A 22,490-nucleotide genomic window follows, 5' to 3' on the forward strand; every position below is an offset into this window, starting at 1 on the left:
CAGTACAAAAACTTCCATGACCATAGAGGAGCTTTACCAGTGACAAAAATATATTGAGCTATTTTAATCTTACTCCTATGGCAGATTTAAAACCAATAAGCCTACATGAACATGACTGATTCAAACACTGACCTGGTAGAATCGCTTCTTGTGTCATAATATCCTCATCTGGTTCCTCTGGTGTTGGCAGGGGTTGTAAGTCATCTGGTTCCTGGAAAACGGTCACTGGCTTGTTTACAGGAGGGTTTGGTAAAATGGTGTAGCCCATTCCACCAGGACATATTTCTTTAAACCTAGCTACAGACACAAACACAGGCAACAAATCATTCCATGTATTATTTTCTCTAGATGAAAACATCATGTTATGTATTAAATGTAAAGACTTTGGTGAGACAGTCCCTAGATGCAGTGTTTACACTTTTGTGTGATATTGGTACTCAATGTAAGAACAATGCAAACAAAAACAGTGAAGGTTCAGCTGCTGTTAACACATTAGGAGAAACATTAGGAGACACATTTAGCAATATTTCCTGGAATAAAAACGAAGATGGAAGGCAGCACTGTGAGCCGATTCACTAATCTTCACCAGACCTGCTCTTCTTCTGGTTTAGGACTGCAAAGAAACCTCAATGCTTTCCGGTGCACCACCCTTATAACAATATTATGTAAAGTCCACATAGGTTTGCACTTAGGTATGACCCATTAAGCTTCTTCACAGTGAATTTGGAAAAATAAGCACAAAAGTAGAAATTAACTAATGTGGATAGACAATTAGCATATTACATAAGATCAATAAAAAGGAACATTTGAAGTATATTTATTTAGTTTTTCTGTACTCACTGTACTGAGGGTGTTTAATGGGGGTGGAAGCATATAAATGATTCAAAATAGCAAAAATACCAGGATATAAAATTCAAAATGTCTTAAGCCATGAGCTCAGATAACTAAACCCTTTCTTTTTTAAGAGTTTGAATGCATTTTAGAGCTTATGATTCTTTTATATGAGTTTTAGTATGACTTCATACTAAAATCAGTGACTTCAGGTCCCCAAACTAACAGTTTTACTTGTTTACAAATGAGTTATTAGTCGAGTTTGACTCTGCCTCTGAAATAGATCAGCATAACATGTAGCTGGAGTTTAAAAACGACTCAGTTCTGCAGAAGTATGAATGAAATTGTCACGGTTTACTTGATATTGGACCCCAGAATGCAGACGAGCAGGCAACGTGATGGTAAGTGAAAAAAAATGTTTAATTAAAAACTCACACTCAGCAGGAGGCAGCAACAAAACAAACGGGCAGGCAAGACAGGCATGGCATGATCAAAAAGACAAGACTTGGTTAGAGAACTAGACATGAGCATGAGAACAAGACATGAGCATGAGAGATGTTTCCGCGACGACTAACAGAACAGGTGTGAATATATGGCGTGAAAACCAGGCGGAGCAAGGAGACAGATTAACTTGAAGCAGGTGAACCGAATAAACTTAATTAACAGAACAAAACGTGACTGGAGCAAAACAGAGACTCTAGAACACAAACTAGAAAAACATGAAGCAAAAGCATAACCAGATCCGAAAACCAAACTTGATAAAACATGAACAAGACGACAAAACAAAAGCATGACCAGGAAAATAAACAGAAACATGATTCAAAACTTGAACAGTGAAAAACATAAGGAAAAAACCCCAAAACCAAAAACCAAACAACCCCAAATCATGACAGAAGTGCTAAAATCTGCTTGTTTTATGGCTGCATGTTGACACATCTGAAAGCAGAGAAACTCGTCAATGAAATGTGAAACAGTCAATTGTGTCTTCTTTGGATTTCTTTAAAAAAAGAAAAGAGAAAAGCTTGTTTTTTTTTTGGAATGAAGGCTTTTGTGAAAAGTATTCCTGAAGCATTCCTGACAATAGTATCAATGTATAATACTGATTATCTTCATCTGTCTGACTTTCCTGAAACATTTACTGATTTATGAACATAAAGAACACTTCAGTTATCATCCTTGGTAATTGTTTCAGACATAAAATAATTACTTTAAATTTTCTCAGGCACAAAAGCCTTGATATTACACAATGATCCTACAAAGCAAAAACTAGTTGACAAATGCTAGTAGATCTGATCTTGTGATAGACTCAGTTTTTTGTATAATTTTTAACCTGTGCCTTTGGTCTTCATGGTTTAGAATGGTTTCTCTTTTGTCCCATGACGTTGTCATTTGTTTTCCTTCAATTTCATTAAAAAACATTTTTTCCTATTTCAGAGATATTGTATTTCTGACTACAAGCTAAGTTGTTTCCACCCATCAGTGGAGCTCCACAGGTTAAAATACAACATATACATTGCAATAAAGATAGAAAAACGGGTAAGTGGTAGGACACACAACAGTTACTTGAAAAGACTTGCTAATGGATTCTTAAGCCAACCTTTGATTCAAGCTGTGAACCACATGCAAACACAGGCTATCAGGATAAAAGAGCAGGAAACAAGGTCAAACTCATGTTGATGCAAGAAAAACATCAGTGTTTTAGAGTCAAAGCATAGTATGTAACACATATAAAATGTAAGAATGCAGAAATTGGCTAAATGGTAGGATGGTGAAAATATTAACAAATGCATGGGAAAAGTAAATATACATAAAATATTTCAAGACATGCTGGTGGTGTAGGGGTTAAGCCTGCGACCATATATAGAGGCTATAGTCCTCAATGTGGCGTCTCAGGTTCGGCAACCTTTGCCGAAAGTCTGCCCCTCTCTCTGCCCCTCTTTCCTGTCTGTCTACTGTTGAAAAATGAAAAATAAAGGCCTCTAGTGCCAAAAAATAAAGTCTTCAAATGTACAGGGTAATGCCAACCACAAATATTACACATTTGTTTTTAGAGCACTTTTAACATTACTCTTTTATGAAGTGTCATTTATTCTCCTCATTGTAATTAAAGATGAGGACATCTTGCATTAACTGACAGTAATAAACAGTTTGCATCTATTTTCCACTGCTACTGTCAGCATTGGTGAATTATATTCTGCGGAGCAGGGAGGTGGATGACATTTTTGGGAAGTATAAAAGTTCCTGCCATTTATTTAGACTTTTTTTTACACGATGATATATATATATGATTTATAGAATAAACTAAACAATGAATGCTAATTTAGGCTGAGAGAAATGTGTATTACATCTATTTTTATAATACGTGTATTAAGAGGGTACCAACCTATTTCTTAATGTTAATAAATCAAATTCTACTTGTATATTTATTAGTAAATATCTATTGTTGATGCAACATTTGTTGTGTTCTTAGCCACAACTGGCTAACCCTTTTAGCATGATCTACAATAACTTTGGTCGTTGAAATGCAGGATTTTTATTTTTTACAACACTAATTCACATCTAGCAGAGTCATAAATACCCCAAATATGAGGGGTCCTGATGGACGTGTTACAAACTGTCCACTAGGAAGGCTTGGGCATGTTGGAGAGAGGATAAATACTCTATGAGGCTGGGAGCCTTACCTGTTCCTGGAGGGGGGCATTTGTCACAACGAGGGCCCCAGGCTTTGCCCACACTGCAGCAGCAAAGCTGTTTGCTCAGCTGGGCAGATACTGGGTGTAAACACTGCCTTGCTGAGCTGACCAAGCGGAAGCAAGCACCCTTTTCATCCTGGATGGCAGGTGTGTTGGCTGAAGATGAGTACAGGAGGAGGACGAAGAGGGTGGAGGTGTAGGAAATGGTAGACCAAAGTGTAGGAGATACATATTGAAGAGAGAGGACAACAAGTGAAGAAATAAAGCAGTTCCCTTCACCAGAGTAAATCTGCCACAGCCTAAATATGAATCCAGAAACAAGACCTGAGCACATAAGGCATTCTACTGTGGGATTTTCAACAACCACATTTTGTGGCTATGCAGAAACCCATTACTGGTGTCTAAACATTTAAAGCTGAAAAAACAGAAACATATGTTAACACAACAAAAGGAGAGATACCAGTTGAAAGAAAACAAGAAAAATGAAAATATTTCATGCACTAACATTTAGGTGTTGGAGTTCACGGCATGCAGGAGGTTTCTTTCTTAACGCAACAGCAAAACTGTTTTAATTTAAGCAGGAAACCTTGAGTCATCAGTAATTTTATTCTTTGGTTTAAATAAACACTTCAATGATATTCATGGAATAAATATGATAATAAGATTTGAAATTATCCACGGTTACTGAAGTTTATTATTAAATTTGTTGGATTTGTTTATCAATTCCAAAAAACAAGTACAGTTTAAATTAGTTTACATGCCCCCATCATTTGCATTCATGTCAAATTTGAAACTTTTAAAGACTAATTACATCTTTCTTTCAGGTGGAATAATTATGCAACATACTACTTAGATTTTTAAGTTGTGTGTTACTAATATTTGGTTAATGTCATTTGGCAAGATACAGCTTGACCTCATGTTTTTAGTAGTCATCAAGAGGCTTCTGGTGTGATGACTCACATTTCTGTCACATATTTATGTTTTCATTTCTCCATGTTATTCCTACCATGTTTCATCAGTCTCATTCAGCCCACCTGTGCGAAGCCTAACTGCCTCTCTGTTTCACCTGTGCAAAGCACTTCTTAAGCTCTTCCCAGCGTCTGCCTCTTGGCCAGGTCATCAACCTCCTTGTTTCAGTAGAAGTCCATCTTTTTTCCCAGCTCTCTTCTGTCTCATGATCAACCAAGTTCTTGTCCGCGGATTATTCCCTCCTTGCCGGATTTCTACCGCCTCTCTGATATCTGGACATTGAAATTCAACCTCTGACTACCAATGGTCACAGACTCTGCTAGGTCTGTCTACATCAGCCTCGTTGTGAATGACCACTGCATGTTTATTAACCACATCTAAGGATTTTGAATTGAAGATTTAATGGAGTTTTCTGGGTCTGTGAACCCTGTGTAACGTTGCACAGACTGAAGAGGAGCACTGAAAGGATCCTCAGCCTTAACACTCTCTCACCACCATATCAGGCTGTTTCCCTGGTTTCCAGGGCTTTCGGCCACTCTGAAATCTCCATTGCTGCCGCCCACTTCTCAGCACTGCAGGTTGGTGAAGCTGATCATTTCACACTTACACTTTCTCCAGAATGTTCAAGTCACCAACCTGTTTTTTCTCCCCGAAGAGCTATGAACGTTGATTCATGCCCTGAACGATGGCAGCCTCGGAGCTTCGCTCTCTCTTTGTTTTTGTATTTTGTGTGTTTTTATGTTTTTCGAGCCACAGTTCTGTGGTGTCGGGCCACATTCCTGTGGTCTCATTCAGTAGAGAGGAACTTCTCAACATCAGAAAGTCCTCTCTTGGGTTTTTTTCACCATCTTTCATCGATCCGAGGTTCACTGAGCTCCTGGCAAGCGGAGCTGCGGCTCTATATGGGATCCTGCGCAGAAAGCGGCGGAGGGGAAAGCGTGCTGGGGCGCTGGTAAAGCTCCGCAAAAGAGGACTTCACACAGCACTGCCTTCAATCCACCTGGCAAATGTCCGCTCTCTCAACAACAAGATAGACCAGCTTCTTCTCCTCACCGGTAAAAACACGGACCTCCGCGGATCAGCGGTTCTCTGCTTCACCGAGACATGGCTGAGTGAAAACATCCCGAACCACGCACTGCTGATGCCGGACTTCCAGCTGCTCAGAGCGGATCGTAGCGCGGAGCTTTCGGGGAAGAAGCGAGGTGGCGGAATCTGCTTTTATATAAATGAAAGTTGGTGCAGAGACGTAAAAGTGCTGGGGAAAACACGCAGCCCTGATCTGGAGTCATTTTCCATAATCTGTAAGCGGTTTTATTCACCGAGAGAGTTTTCCTCGTTTATAATAATCGGCTCATGTTTTCCACCGCATGGCTGCACTTCTGCCGCGGAAAAACATCTCGCTGAGCTGATTACAGACGTGGAGAAAAAATACACGGACTCTTTCATCATAATACTGGGAGATTTTAACAGAGCAAACCTCTCTAATGAACTCCCCAAATACAGACAGCATATTAAGTGTCCCACCAGAGACAAAAACACACTGGACCATTGTTACACAGCTTTAAAGGACTAATATCATGCTGTTACCAGGGCTGCTCTGGGTTTTTCGGATCATTATCTAATCCACCTCATCCCAACCTACAGACAGAAACTAAGAGCTTCCAAACCCAAGGTTCACACTGTTAAGAAGTGGACTGAGATGCTACAGGCCTGCTTTGAATGCACAGACTGGACTGTTTTTGAAACTTCAGCCAGTGACTTAAACCAACATCATACATCAGTTTCTGTGAGGACATGTGTGTGCAGACCAAGACCTTCTGCACCTTTGGGAACAATAAGCCATGGTTTATTCCACACCTTAGGAATCTGCGCAGGGAAAAGGAAGAAGCTCACAGCAGTGGAGATTGGGCGCGGTACAGGCAGGCCAGGAACAAACTAACAAAAGAGATCAAAGCAGCTAAGAGAAGCTATAGTGAGAAGCTTAAGAACAGCCTTTCTACTGGTGACACTTCAGCTGTATGGACTGGTCTGAGAAACCTGACTGCCTACAAGAGCCCCTCCACCCATCCTGAACAGAGTCGTCTCCTGGCCAACCGTCTGAATGGCTTCTACTGCAGACATGACAAGAAGCCATTCACACCTCAAATCATCCCCTCTACATCCCATTCAGGAACAAATTCCTCCCATAAAGCAACCAACACCCCACCATCAGATCCTCTGCCTGAACTAAAGATCTCAGAGGAAGAGGTAAACAGGCTCTTTCAGCGCATGAAAACAAAGAAAGCTGGAGGACCTGATAACGTCTCCCCATCATGCCTGAAAGTCTGTGCAAATCGACTCGCTCCGGTCTTCACAAGGATCTTCAACAAATCACTGGAGAAATGTGAGGTCCCCTCCTGCCTCAAACGATCCACCATCATCCCGGTTCCCAAGAAACCTGAAATCCTTTGAGCGGCTGGTGTTGAAGCACCTGAAAGACATCACAGTCCCCCTGCTGGACCCCCTGCAATTTGCTTACTGAGCAAACAGGTCGGCAGATGATGCTGTTAACTTAGGTCTACACTTAATCCTGCAACACCTTGACCACCCAGGGACGTACACCAGGATCCTGTTTGTAGACTTCAGCTCGGCCTTCAACACCATCATACCAGACATCCTCCACCAGAAGCTCACACAGCTCAACGTCCCAGCCTCCACCTGTCAGTGGATCAACAGCTTCTTGACGGACCGACAGCAGCAGGTGAGACTGGGGAGCATCTTCTCCCGAACCAGGTCAATAAGTACTGGTGCCCCCCAGGGGTGTGTTCTATCCCCACTCCTCTTCTCCCTGTACACAAATGACTGCACCTCATCGGACTCGTCTGTGAAACTCCTTAAGTTTGCAGACGACACCACTGTCATTGGACTGATCAAGGACGGTGATGAGTCTGCATACAGACAGCAGGTGGATCGGCTGGTACACTGGTGCGGTCAGAACTACCTTGAACTGAACCCACTCAAGACTGTGGAAATGGTGGTGGACTTTCGGAGAACACCACCACCATACACCCCCTTCACCATCCTCAACAACACTGTATCGGCCGTGGACCACTTCAGGTTCTTAGGAACCACCATCTCTGAGGACCTGAGATGGTCTTCACACATAGACACTGTTCAAAAGAAGGCCCAGCAGAGACTGTACTTCCTGAGGCAACTCAAGAAGTTCAACCTTCCACAGGAGCTGTTGGTCATCTTCTACACTGCCATCATTCAGTCTGTCTTGTCTTCATCCATGTCAGTGTGGTTTGGCTCATCCACAAAACAGAACAGGTCCAGACTGCAACAAATAATCAGGACTGCAGAGAGAATAATCAGAGCTGACCATCCCTCCATCCAGGACTTATACAGGTCTAGGGTCAAGAAAAGAGCTGCCAAAATCTCTGCCGACCCCACACACTCTGCACATAAACTGTTCAGAGTTTTACCTTCAGGCCGCCGCTACAGAGCACTGTTTACTAAAACCAGCCGCCACAAAGACAGTTTCTTCCCCCAGGCTGTTTCTCTGATGTTGCAAATGCACCTTTTCTATTAGATATGTGTACAGGTCATTCTCAAAATATTAGCATATTGTGATAAAGTTAATTATTTTCCATAATGTCATGATGAAAATTTAACATTCATATATTTTAGATTCATTGCACACTAACTGAAATATTTCAGGTCTTTTATTGTCTTAATACGGATGATTGTGGCATACAGCTCATGAAAACCCAAAATTCCTATCTCACAAAATTAGCATATCATTAAAAGGGTCTCTAAACGAGCTATGAACCTAATCATCTGAATCAACGAGTTAACTCTAAACTCCTGAGGCCTTTAAAACTCCCAGCCTGGTTCATCACTCAAAACCCCAATCATGGGTAAGACTGCCGACCTGACTGCTGTCCAGAAGGCCACTATTGACACCCTCAAGCAAGAGGGTAAGACACAGAAAGAAATTTCTGAACGAATAGGCTGTTCCCAGAGTGCTGTATCAAGGCACCTCAGTGGGAAGTCTGTAGGAAGGAAAAAGTGTGGCAGAAATCGCTGCACAACGAGAAGAGGTGACCGGACCCTGAGGAAGATTGTGGAGAAGGGCCGATTCCAGACCTTGGGGGACCTGCGGAAGCAGTGGACTGAGTCTGGAGTAGAAACATCCAGAGCCACCGTGCACAGGCGTGTGCAGGAAATGGGCTACAGGTGCCGCATTCCCCAGGTCAAGCCACTTTTGAACCAGAAACAGTGGCAGAAGCGTCTGACCTGGGCTACAGAGAAGCAGCACTGGACTGTTGCTCAGTGGTCCAAAGTACTTTTTTCGGATGAAAGCAAATTCTGCATGTCATTCGGAAATCAAGGTGCCAGAGTCTGGAGGAAGACTGGGGAGAAGGAAATGCCAAAATGCCAGAAGTCCAGTGTCAAGTACCCACCGTCAGTGATGGTCTGGGGTGCCGTGTCAGCTGCTGGTGTTGGTCCACTGTGTTTTATCAAGGGCAGGGTCAATGCAGCTAGCTATCAGGAGATTTTGGAGCACTTCATGCTTCCATCTGCTGAAAAGCTTTATGGAGATGAAGATTTCATTTTTCAGCACGACCTGGCACCTGCTCACAGTGCCAAACCACTGGTAAACGGTTTACTGACCATGGTATCACTGTGCTCAATTGGCTTGCCAACTCTCCTGACCTGAACCCCATAGAGAATCTGTGGGATATTGTGAAGAGAACATTGAAAGACTCAAGACCCAACACTCTGGATGAGCTAAAGGCCGCTATCGAAGCATCCTGGGCCTCCATAAGACCTCAGCAGTGCCACAGGCTGATTGCCTCCATGCCACGCCGCATTGAAGCAGTCATTTCTGCAAAAGGATTCCCAACCAAGTATTGAGTGCATAACTGTACATGATTATTTGAAGGTTGACGTTTTTTGTATTAAAAACACTTTTCTTTTATTGGTCGGATGAAATATGCTAATTTTGTGAGATAGGAATTTTGGGTTTTCATGAGCTGTATGCCAAAATCATCCATATTAAGACAATAAAAGACCTGAAATATTTCAGTTAGTGTGCAATGAATCTAAAATATATGAATGTTAAATTTTCATCATTACATTATGGAAAATAAGGAACTTTATCACAATATGCTAATATTTTGAGAAGGACCTGTATATTGTACATTGTAAATTGTAAATTTGTATATTCTGTAATGCAGAATATTGCATTGTACATTGTATATTGTACGCTGTAAATTGTAAATTTGTATATTCTGTAATGCAGAATATTGCATTGTACATTGTATATTGTACATTGTAAATTGTAAATTTGTATATTCTCTAATGCAAAAACAGAACAAAAGAGCAAAGTGTACCGGAGGCAAATTCCTTGTTTGTATGTACGAACTTGGCAATAAAGCTGATTCTGATTCTGAACATTAAACCTGATTTCACATAAATAACCCTATGCTGTAATAATTCTTGCTTCTGTGTTGAGGCTGTGAATGTTTAGGTCTTCAGTGTAGATCCTTAGATCAAGTCAAGAGAGTTTCTCGAAACTTTAGCAAAATCTATTTAAAGATTTAGATGAAGATTTGTGTGGACAGCCCCCTGCGACTAGAAAGAAATGTGAAAAACCATTGAAATCCTATATTTAATTGCAGTAGCTGAGAAAATGAAAATTTTTGAAAATTCCAAATTCAGTTTGAGCAGAATAAAATCTCACCTTCAGTAATATGAGTTATTGGGTTTTTTATTAAATAGGTGGATCATCTCTTACATTTTGCTTAACTTGTTGAACAGTATAATAATAACTTTTGATCAATTTAATACCTTCCCACCATGATGTCCTAACGTATAACAATAACATGTCACAGAGTCCCATTTCTTTTAGCCACTCTTCAAAAGGAGGAAAAACAAGAGAACATGTCATTTAAGTAATGGGGTCTGTCTGGAGGTCTGTTTGTCTCCATAAGTCTATAAACGGAAAAAATAGCTATTGGTCAAATTTTGTCCTTCTCTAAATTCAGAGCAACAATTACAAAACAACCTGAACTGTAATATTTGAGACAGGATGACAACCCAAGTTTATCTTGCCAGTGAGGAAGATTTAAGGAAGGTAAAAATCTCCAAAGCTCACTGTTGGAGAACTACATTAAAGAAGTCCCCACAACAACCATGCCAACTGGTTATTTACGAGGCATGTCAGGAAAAGACTTTCCTGTCCTTTTACCACAAATGTAAACATGTGGAGTTTGTTCAACTCTACAGGGACTTTAGCCAAAACTGTGTGCTTTGGTCAGATGAGATGGATATGGGCTTTTCTTCAACAAACACTCTAGGTGGATCTGGTATAAAATAAACGATGAACCACAACACACACAGTTAAGTATGGTAGAGTGTCTATGATGCTGTGGAACCTTGTTGAACTATTTAAAATAGTAGGAGACAATAAATAAAAATGTGATCGCTTTAGCCAAAAAATTAAAACAAGGTCATCAATGAGTCTTTAGCAGGGCCATGATCTAAAACAAAACGTATGGTCAAATCAATCCCCGAAATACTTCACCAAACACAAAATCAACCAAAATCAGTCCACAGATCTAAATCTCAGAAAACCTGTGGGTTGATGAGTGCCTTAGAAGGACAAAGACCCCTTTGTCTTTGTATATCCCTTTGTCTGCTTACTCCAGTTTGTGAAATGTTCTAGAAGACTAAGCGCAATCAAATTGGCAAAATAGTAAAAAATGTTCAATGCAGGAGTAACAATAAGTGTGATACTTATTGTTTAAGTGTGTAATTTTTGTTTTAAATATTTTAAACAATAAATTCAATTCAAAAATACTGCATTAATGTTAATGGGAAATTTAATGTTGTAGTAACTGAAACTGTTTCTTGAAAGGAACAGTATACTGTCGATGGTGATGGCTACTGGCAGGAAGGATCACCTGTTGTCTGTATTACAGCAGATGTGAAGAAGATTCTGACTGAAGACACTTTGCTCCTGTATTGTGAAGAGGATCTTATGCTTTACTATGTTGTTGTTTTAGCACATTCATCTCCAGGGCTTTGAAAGCAGTCCCCAGTACAGAACAAGCCTTCTTTATAAGAACTGTTAATATCCTTCATGGAAGTTTCTTCCGTGGATTAAATTGTGCGATTAATTGGATTTTAACCTGTTAAGACCGACAAACCCACCAGCGTTGAGGGATGCCCATTTCTTTCCTAAATCCCTTGCAAGAGCAGGCTTTAATGTTTACAAAGCAACTCGTTAAATTATATTTTATACTTTTGGTTTTACAGCTATTTAAAACACAAGATGATGCTTAGGGGTCCTCTACACATATCTGAGTCTACACATAAAATGTTACAGGAAACACATATGCTTTTGCCCACCCCCTTTTCTTTGGTACCAATAGAAACAAGAGAATTCCACCCTTGCAGCTAGGTATCGCACGTCTTCATAAGGCATTTTCCGGTCCCATAATTTCTGTGCATATCTGAGGTTATAAAAGTGGTAGTAACCTTCGCCTTGTGCACAGCTCATTTTACGCACAGGTACGCACATTGCTTGCTTGTTGTTTCTGTGTTTTTTCTGTGAACTTCCAACATTATAATGTCGCAGAAGAGTAAAATGAGCACTTTGGAAGCCTTGGAAAAAAAGAATTTTACAGGACAATGACCTCGAAATAGAAGTTTCTTCGGACAGCCGCGTGAATTTTGAAGTGTATAAAAATGAGGAGCTTCTTCTTCATGACCCGGTTCACAAGTAAGTTGTAGTGTTACAAAAGGACTGCAAGGCTTGTTTATGGAACTCATTGAAGGTCTGTTAAATAGTTGTTACATCATTGATACTTTAACAATGCCACTATACTAATACAGAATTACATCACTGCTCTTGTATGTTATTTTATTATTTTTGTGTACAGTAGGAAAATAATTTATTATCTGTATTTTTACAGCCAGGAGGAGGTAGGACCATCTGGCACTGAATGGACCCAACCTCCCACTACTTCGGTTGAGGCCTTATCTACTTCTTCAAGGTGAGACGCTTATTCTGCAAACTATTATGGTTACAAAATAAGCATGATGTGTCATTACTCTGTTCTTTAGCTTATTATAAGTCAGTGTCAGATGCAACTTCATTTTTAGCATGTCATTTAAATAAATTTAGACTTCAGCATATGTATTTCTGTTTCTGCAGTGACGCTGGTGCAAAAGACAAAGAAGATGAGCAGTATGAGCCACCTGGCTGTCAGCTACGTAATGCCTCAAGGCGCATGAAACGCAAGGTAGCTTCTGTCCCAAGAAAAAGGAGCAGCACATCCACGCCAACAAAGAGAGGTAAACAACTCTCGAGGGTTGAAAGTCAGGCTACCTCTACACCTGGTGATGACAACGAGAACCAGTGGAACTCTCCAGGTGAGCCTGACATTGAGGCACAAGCTCCTACATTTACCCAAAGGCATCCTCCAGGACCAAGACTTGACACCACAAAATCATGGTCACCGCAGACCTGTTGAAGGTGTTTTTTAGTGCAAGTACTGATGAGAACAATCAATAATACCAATTTGAATGCACAAAGGACAATTTCTGCTGGCAAGAAATTCTTGTGGTCACCAAGTTTGTTTATTTAGTTTTTATTGCCAATAGTTTTTACACATTTGTTTACATTGTTTTTCATTGCTAATTCTTTTTTTTTTCAATAAAATTCCTCCAGTTGGAGAAAAAAGGATACAATTTAGTTTGATTTATTTAAATTATATTGATTTTGTGCCGTGCAAATTGTGCTTTTTGATAGACAGGGTAAATATCATGACCAAAGGCTATGTCATATGCAGAAAGACTCCTACTATGGAAATCGGCACGTTTATTTGACTAGATTCTTTACTATGACAAAAATAAAACACATCTGGCACAGTTTTGACACATTTGGCTAAATTGTGCCTAAATTCCAGCTCCACCTGGCACATTAAAACCGTTTTGGAACAGATATGCTTCAATTGACTCAGTCCAAAATTGCTGCACCTATAGTCAAGATGTTGATAAATACAACGTGGGGGTTCTCCTAGGATTTTCATGGTGTTTTACAATGTTCATTTATAAAAAATCAAATAAATAAAAACTTTTGGCGAGGTTCAAAAAAATAGATTTTTTTTCTTCGTTTAATCATAAATAAATCAGACATTTGCAATAGTGGTTAAACACAGGCACCAAACGTTTGCATTTAGACTTATAACTATGGAGCTATACTTAATTTATTTAAATTATGTAATTTTAGGGGGAAATTGCTCTAAAACCCCTCAGGGCTTAACAGTTTAAATATGGATCTGGTCTTTGCAGGATGTTTTTTTTTTTATTGTTTAAACATGATTCTGGTCCATACAAAAAGTATTTGTTCACAGTGTTGAGGATAATCTGTTCCATGCAAATGTATCCAGTAGCAGCACTGTTTATTTTCTGTTTCTGGTCATTTTGAATAACATTTTCTTTGGTGATCATCTAGAACAGCAAGGTAGGATGCCACAGTTTCTGACTACTTTTCCTTGAATTGTCAGCATCAGTCTGGCTCCACCATTTGTTGCCATTTAATTATTTTCATATTACCCACAATCCTTTACAACTGATTAAATAACTAATAGATGGGGGGCAGAGCTTGTCATTTTGCTGCTTAGAAACAAATGAGCCAATGCAGGAATGTATACTGTTGCAAAGGTGAACTCCTTATAATTAAAATAATATATGGACGAAACTTAAGGTAAACAGTTAAATAGCTGGGCTGCAGAGATTATTAGTCACACCATGTCCTGTATTACACCATCTGTTGTTGACAAGCACTGATATTTTGTCTTCTTTGCTCTTGTTACTCTTCTTTAAATCAGTGTCTGCTCATACAGTAAGAGAGCCAAGCAGAGGGACGTTGAAGTCATTGATACAATCCTGCAGCTACATCTCAGTCAAACATATAATGCTTATTCTCAAAACTCTGGATGGGTCCTTGTCAGTGCTTCAAGCTCCTCTATTTTGTTTGTGAGATAATTTATGTTCCCCATATCATTAATGGAATATATGGTTTGGACATCTTCTCTGTCTCTGCAAATGTCCAAAAACAAAAAAGTAACAGAACAAATCTTTCATTCGCCTCAAAATTCAGAACCAGAATGAAAAAAATACTTATAAAAAACTACAAACTACAATGAAAACTGTTCTTTCAAATTCCCAGATAGTTATAATGTCGTATAAGGTTGAGTCTTTGTAGGACCAACGTGCAGTTGAACGCTCAGAAGCAGCATGGTGAGTTAAAGAGCTTCTCTTTAATAATAATAATAAGACACAGGACCAAACTTACAGGGAAACCAGATAGTGCAAACGGACATGGAGCAAGTAGAAAACAGTAGGAGCTGGTGGCAAACAATAAAAACCAGAGAGAATAAATACTGAGGGAAGTGGAGAAAAGGACCAATGAACTGAGGAGGTAATCAAGGAGGAAATTGGGTGCTGCTGGTAGAAGAGGGAATGCTAGAGAACTAGGGGAGAATGTCTAATTAACACAGATGAGCATGGAGAACAGGGAAGTTACAGAATGAATCTAATAAGCCTGATTAAACTGAAAATAAATCAAGTGAAAAACATGGTAGTGCAAAAAAGGAAAGACCCATAACCTAACACAGGCAGTTTCTGAAATGAACTCCCCTCAAGGGCGGATCCCAGAGACCCTTGACAAAAGTCCAGAGAAACAAAAGGAACCAGGGTGGGTGGAGGGAGCCTTGGAAGGAGGGCAATTCAATTCAATTCAAAAATACTTTATTAATCCTGAAGGGAAATTAAATGTTCTTGTAGCTCATATTATGAAGGTTTCTTCAAAGAGCCGTTGTAGATGCTGATGGCTCTGGGCAGGAAGGATCTCCTGTAGGTCTGTCTTACAGCAGATATGAAGAAGCTTCTGACTGAAGATACTCTGTTGTTGTAGGGCAGTCTCATGAAGAGGATGCTCAGGGTTCTCCATAATGTTCTTCATTTTATGAAGAATCCTTCTTTGCAAAATGATCTCCAGAGGTTCCAGATGAGTCCCCAGAACACAGCCACCCTTCTTTATCAGCTTATTGAGCTTTTTTAAGTCCCTGGCTCTGATGCTGCTTCCCCAGCAGATGATGGCAGAAGAGATCCCACTCTCTACAACAGACTTATAGAAGATATGCAGCATCTTACTGGAAATACTGAAAGACCTAAGCTTCCTCAAGAAGTACAGTCTGCTCTGGTCCTTCTTGTAGATGGCTTCACAGCTGCATCTCCACTCAAGTCTGTTGTCCAGGTGAACACCGAGGTATTTACAGGTCCTTCTCAAAATATTAGCATATTGTGATAAAGTTCATTATTTTCCATAATGTAATGATGGAAATTTGACATTCATATATTTTAGATTCATTGCACACTAACTGAAATATTTCAGGTATTTTATTGTCTTAATACGGATGATTGTGGCATACAGCTCATGAAAACCCAAAATTCCTATCTCACAAAATTAGCATATTTCATCCGACCAATAAAAGAAAAGTGTTTTTAATACAAAAAACGTCAACCTTCAAATAATCATGTACAGTTATGCACTCAATACTTGGTCGGGAATCCTTTTGCAGAAATGACTGCTTCAATGCGGCGTGGCATGGAGGCAATCAGCCTGTGGCACTGCTGAGGTCTTATGGAGGCCCAGGATGCTTCGATAGCAGCCTTTAGCTCATCCAGAGTGTTGGGTCTTGAGTCTCTCAACGTTCTCTTCACAATATCCCACAGATTCTCTATGGGGTTCAGGTCAGGAGAGTTGGCAGGCCAATTGAGCACAGTGATACCATGGTCAGTAAACCATTTACCAGTGGTTTTGGCACTGTGAGCCAGGTCGTGCTGAAAAATGAAATCTTCATCTCCATAAAGCTTTTCAGCAGAAGGAAGCATGAAGTGCTCCAAAATCTCCTGATAGCTAGCTGCATTGACCCTGCCCTTGATAAAACACAGTGGACCAGCACCAGCTGCTGACACGGCACCCCGGACCATCACTGACTGTGGGTACTTGACACTGGACTTCTGGCATTTTGGCATTTCCTTCTCCCCAGTCTTCCTCCAGACTCTGGCACCTTGATTTCCGAATGACATGCAGAATTTGCTTTCATCCGAAAAAAGTACTTTGGACCACTGAGCAACAGTCCAGTGCTGCTTCTCTGTAGCCCAGGTCAGGCGCTTCTGCCGCTGTTTCTGGTTCAAAAGTGGCTTGACCTGGGGAATGCGGCACCTGTAGCCCATTTCCTCCACACGCCTGTGCACGATGGCTTTGGATGTTTCTACTCCAGACTCAGTCCACTGCTTCCGCAGGTCCCCCAAGGTCTGGAATCGGCCCTTCTCCACAATCTTCCTCAGGGTCCGGTCACCTCTTCTCGTTGTGCAGCGTTTTCTGCCACACTTTTCCTTCCCACAGACTTCCCACTGAGGTGCGTTGATACAGCACTCTGGGAACAGCCTATTCGTTCAGAAATTTCTTTCTGTGTCTTACCCTCTTGCTTGAGGGTGTCAATAGTGGCCTTCTGGACAGCAGTCAGGTCGGCAGTCTTACCCATGATTGGGGTTTTGAGTGATGAACCAAGCTGGGAGTTTTAAAGGCCTCAGGAATCTTTTGCAGGTGTTTAGAGTTAACTCGTTGATTCAGATGATTAGGTTCATAGCTCGTTTAGAGACCCTTTTAATGATATGCTAATTTTGTGAGATAGGAATTTTGGGTTTTCATGAGCTGTATGCCAAAATCATCCGTATTAAGACAATAAAAGACCTGAAATATTTCAGTTAGTGTGCAATGAATCTAAAATATATGAATGTTAAATTTTCATCATTACATTTTGGAAAATAATTAACTTTATCACAATGTGCTAATATCTTGAGAAGGACCTGTATACTCCTCCACCACCTTCACTTCTTCTCCCATGATGGAAATTGTTTTTGACTTATTCCTGTTTCTCTTAAAATCTACAATCATCTCCTTTGGGTTAGTGACGATCAACATGAGATGATTGTTTCTACACCATTCCACAAGGCGGTCCACCACCTTCCTGTACTCATCTTCTTGTCCATCTCTGATCCACCCCAAAACTGCAGAATCATCCGAGTATTTCTGCTGATGACAGGAGTCTGTCTGGTACTGGAAGTCTGAGATGTACAGAGTGAAAAGGAATGGTGAGAATACAGTCCCCTGTGGTGCTCCTGTGCTGCTGATTACCTGGTTAGACTCACAACCCTTCAGTCTCACAAACTGTGGTCTGCAGATGACAGGAGTCTGTCTTGTACAAGTCGTTGATCCAGGAGATTGTTGAGGCCTCCACCTGAGTCTTCTGGAGTTTCTGACAAAGCAAATCAGGTTGGATTGTGTTAAATGCACTGGAGAAATCAAAGAACATGATCCTCACAGTGCTGCTGGCTTTGTCCAGATGACAGTGGGTTTGTTGAGCAGGTGTATGATGGCATCTTCAACTCCAACTCCACAGCGATAAGCAAACTGAAAGGGGTCCTGATGGTTTACTGTTTGCTTACTCAGGTGGGCCAACAGGAGTCTCTCTAGGACCTTCATGATGTGGGATGTCAGGGCAACAGGTCTATAGTCATTGAGGACTGATGGGTGAGTTTTCTTTGGTACCGGAACAAGACAGGAGGTCTTCCACAACACTGGAACCTTCTTCTGGGCCAGGCTAAGGTTGAAGAGGTGGTGCAGAATCCCACAGAGCGGCTCTGCACAGCCTAGGGCTGAGGTGGGAGATAAAACATTTGAGGTGTTACTGGACAGCTGTGGGTCAAAGGAGGGTGGAATGTCTGTTTGGCTGTGAGCAGGAGAGGAGGATGCAAAACTTGTTTCTGAACTGAACCTATTGAAGAATGTGTTCAGTTCATTGACTGTGTCCAGACCTTCATTGGTCCGATCATCCCTCTGCCTGAAGCCCGTGATTTTCTTCATCCCTGTCCACACATCTCTGATATTGTTTTGCTGGAGCTTGCTTTCCAGCTTCTTTTTGTACACCTCCTTGCTGTCTCTTATCTTGACTTTAAGTTGCTTCTGTAAACTCAATAATTCTCTGTCTCCCTCTCTGAGGGCTCTTTTTTTCTTGTTAAGCAGGTCCTTCAGGTCACTGGTGATCCAAGGTTTGTTATTGGGGAAACATCTCACCATTCTGGTGGGAATGGTGTTATCCACACAGAAGTTTATATAGTTGGTTACACACTCAGTCATGGCATTGATGTCCTCTTCATGTGGCTGGCACAGTGCGTCCCAGTGTGTAGCCTCAAAGCAACCTTGCAGGGCTTCTTCAGCTTCCTGTGACCATTTTCTCGCAGTCCTCTTTATTACAGGTTGTCTGAACAAGGGGCTTATATCTCGAGCAAAGAAAAACAAGACTGTGATCTGATTTGCCTAGAGGAGGTCTTGCTGTAGAGATGTATGAGTCTTTGACATTTTCATAAAACAAATCCAACGTTTTGTTTTCTTTGGTAGAGCAGCTGACAAACTGTTGAAACGTTGGAAGTGTAGCAGAGAGTGAAGCATAGTTAAAATCACCTGGAACTGCCACAAAAGGGGTTTTGTGTCTGTAGCTTAGCAACAACTGAGCAACAACTGAGCTGATAGCATCACATGCAGAGTCGGCAACAGCGGAAGGTGGAACGTAAACTGTTGCCAAAATAACACTGGTGAACTCTCTGGGTAAATATGGACGAAAACTTACTGCCAACAGTTCAATATCTGGACTGCAGAGACAACATACCACAGTAGCATCTCCTGGATGACACCATCTGTTCACAAGTACTGCCAGTCCACCTCCTTTATGTTTGCCACTCCTCTTTAAATCTCTGTCTGCTCGTATGGTTAAAAAGCCTGGCAGACACTGGAGTCGGGGATATGATGCTGCAGCAATGTCTCAGTAAAACACATAATACTGCATGCCTGGTACTCTGGCTGGGTCCTTTGTAGGGCTTGGAGTTCATCCAACTTGTTTCCCAACGATCTCACATTGCCCATCATAATCGATGGAAGAGATGGTTTGAACTTCCTCCTTCTCTCTCTTCTCTTTGCTCCTGCTCTGCATCCACGGCATCTCCTTTTCAACTCATCAGGGATTTGGGGTTGTAGTTGAAGTATTATTTGAGCTTCTGAGATATTAATCAGCTGCTCCCGGTTGTAAGAAACAACCCCGTTGTCATGGCAATGCATCATAACAAATGTCAAAAAGTAGAAAAGTATTAGGAAAATTCCTCCAAGCTACACAGCATCTGACACCGGAGAGGACAGTCATCCAAAAAAAATCAACTGTATCCACCATAAGAGGAATAGTTCCCAAAAAAGAATGAATCAGAATCAAAAGTAACATTGCTACTCCAACCTGCTGCCACCTTGAGTGGCGCAATTCTAGAATACAATACAAGAACCAAAACAAAAAACAGTTCAGGAGGACAGCCAGGAGAACATCCTGGCGAGGCACAGAGTTCAAGAGGACGGCCAGGAAAACATTCCGGTGAGACACAGAGTTCTGTAGGGCGGATGGGAGGTCATCCCGAAGGGACACAGAGTTCAGGAGGCCAGATGTAAGGGACCTTGGCGGCCAGCAACAGCGGTAATGACGAGGATCTGGAGGCTGGCTGAGAAAAAGTCTGGGAGGTCTGCAGCGACTGAGAATGAGTTTGGGAGGTCTGCAACAGGGGCGATGACGGTGGTCAGGAGGCCGGCTACGAAGGAGCAGGTGGAGCCGGGGAGACTTGGACCCACGGAGGAGCTCAGAACACATTAACCCATGGAGGAGCTCAGGAGAGCGCGCAGGAATTGTTGGAACCCTCGGCAAGGCCCTGGAGAGTGGTGCAGAAACCGCTGGAACCCTCGGCGGAGCCCTGAAGATCTGCGCCAGAACCCTGAAGAACTAAGGAACATGAGCAATGGATGGCTAGTCAGGAGACGACAGCAGCGATGATGGCTGGCCAGGGGAAGGAGCTAAGCGTAGGCAGGACCCTCAGTGGCAGGTGTGCAAGAAAAGGAGACTGGAACAAAGTGGCGAATGGCTGATCTGGAGAGCCTGTGGAGTCTGGCTGACCCTCAGGGACAGGAGCTGAAGCTATGGTGTCTGGCTGACCCTCAGTGGAAGCAGGAGCTGAGATGAGTGGCTCACCCTCAGTGGAAGCAGGAGTTCAGGCGTCCAGCTGACCCTCCGTAGAAGCAAGAGCTGATGTGACGAGCTGATAACAGCGGTGTGCTAAAGGAGAAATGAGTTGTACTTTAACGGTCTGGAGACATGAGGCTGGCTGGACTGCAGCGCTCTAGAGACATGATGCTAATGATGTAAAAGATGATGAATCTGAGTATGTAGAGATCGGTGGGGAGGATGACTGTGTGATTTTGACAGGGACGCGAGAAACGCGGGCTGAGCAGCAGCTATACAAGACGGAACCCATGAAGGAGCAGTCGAAGTGCTTTGGAGACAGGGAGCAGTGTGTTCAGTTAAATTAGGATGCACAGAAGACTTCCGCTTTTGACCACTACAGGGCACTGAAGGAGCGGAGAAGCTTGGCTGGGAATCCTAGGCTTAAACACGAGTAGAGATCTTGGGCGTGGGGCTTGGTGGGCAGGTGGAAGTCAGAAGCAAGGTCGAAGACGTCAGGTGAAGTGGGATGGTGTCTGTGACTGTGCAAACGGACATGGAACAGGTAGCAAACAGTAGGAGCCGGTGACAAACAATGAAAACCAGAGAATAAATACCGAGGGAAGTGGAGAAAAGGACCACTGAACTGAGGAGGTAATCAAGAAGGAAATTGGGTGCTGCTGATAGAAGAGGGAATGCTGGCGAATTGATGGGGAATGACTAATTAACACATATCAGCATGGAGAACAGCGAAGTAACAGAAAACTAAACAGAATAAATCTAATAAGCCTGATTAAACTGAAAATAAAGCAAGTGAAGAACATGATAGTGCAAAAAAAGCAAACAAACCTCAAACCCAAAACCTAATACAGGCAGATTCTGACAAATGTAATCTATAAGAGGATTTAGTAGAGGTTAAAATATATAAACAGCATTTTATATAACAAGATTTTTTATAAAAATCATGCAGCAATCTAATTATATTTGGTTTAGAGCTGAAAATCAACAGATAAATTGAAATTTTTTTATGCTTGGCATTATCTAAGTGTTAAGGAAACACTATGTTTTCACTTTTCTCCATGTAGTCCATTGACAAGGAGGAAACTTATTACTTAAATGTTAGAACAGAAAACATAATAGACATTATGGCACAGAATTAAATGTCTTTAAATGCCTGCATCATATTTGTATCGTCTTCTTGCATTTATTGGCACAGTTAGTGATTTATTAAGCAATTTGTTTCTCTTTTCATTCCTGAAATTTGTCAGCCTTTGCTTTGACAGACAGATGATCTCGCTCAAAGGGCACTGAAGCATGTCTATGTTTCCCAGAGATGAAGGCTCAGGTTCCGGTTTGTCTTATTTTTTGTAACTGACACCTACATTAGCATACTCTGCACTGCTGACTGCTTATTACTCGCAACACACATTCACTGTTTATATAATTTACTTATATTGCATTTTTTTAAGCTGTAATTTGATGTACAACCCCGTGTTGTCCCTACTCTGACACTGGCAACAAGACAGCCTGAGACAGTGTTTCATTATCATAGTGTGCTGGGAATTCATAGAGTATGTAAGTTGGCAAAACTTATAGACCATCATGCAACTGTGATGCATCACTGATTGCTTTGAATATATGTAACACAGTTTGACTGACGAAACTTTTAGAGTTCCTGACTGTTGGACTTACGTATGCAGCTGGTGAGAGTAGAGTCTGGGACATAGCCAGGTTTACACGTGCACATGTAACTGCCTACAGTGTTCAGACAGTCTCCATTAGGACAAACACCCTGCAGCTGGCATTCATCCACATCTGTCAGTCAGAAAAAATGGAAGACATG

General features: G+C 41.6%; 1 protein-coding gene across 5 annotated transcripts in view; it reads right to left on the reverse strand.

Moving 5' to 3' along the window:
• Positions 1-22,490, reverse strand: part of ltbp1 (latent transforming growth factor beta binding protein 1) — a 260,233-nt gene that overhangs the window by 78,933 nt on the left and 158,810 nt on the right. For 4 of the 5 annotated variants that reach the window (XM_047351281.1, XM_047351282.1, XM_047351284.1 and 1 more), the window contains 3 exons: positions 22,340-22,462; positions 3,513-3,680; positions 133-297 (listed from right to left, as the gene is read on the reverse strand). In XM_047351281.1, the coding sequence (XP_047207237.1) occupies positions 133-297; positions 3,513-3,680; positions 22,340-22,462 (456 nt within the window). The remainder of the gene's footprint in view (positions 1-132; positions 298-3,512; positions 3,681-22,339; positions 22,463-22,490) is intronic. The other variant, XM_047351283.1, reaches the window with a different exon arrangement.

The sequence above is a fragment of the Girardinichthys multiradiatus genome, chromosome 22, assembly GCF_021462225.1.
Source record: "Girardinichthys multiradiatus isolate DD_20200921_A chromosome 22, DD_fGirMul_XY1, whole genome shotgun sequence".
NCBI classification, from domain to species: Eukaryota; Metazoa; Chordata; class Actinopteri; order Cyprinodontiformes; family Goodeidae; genus Girardinichthys; species Girardinichthys multiradiatus.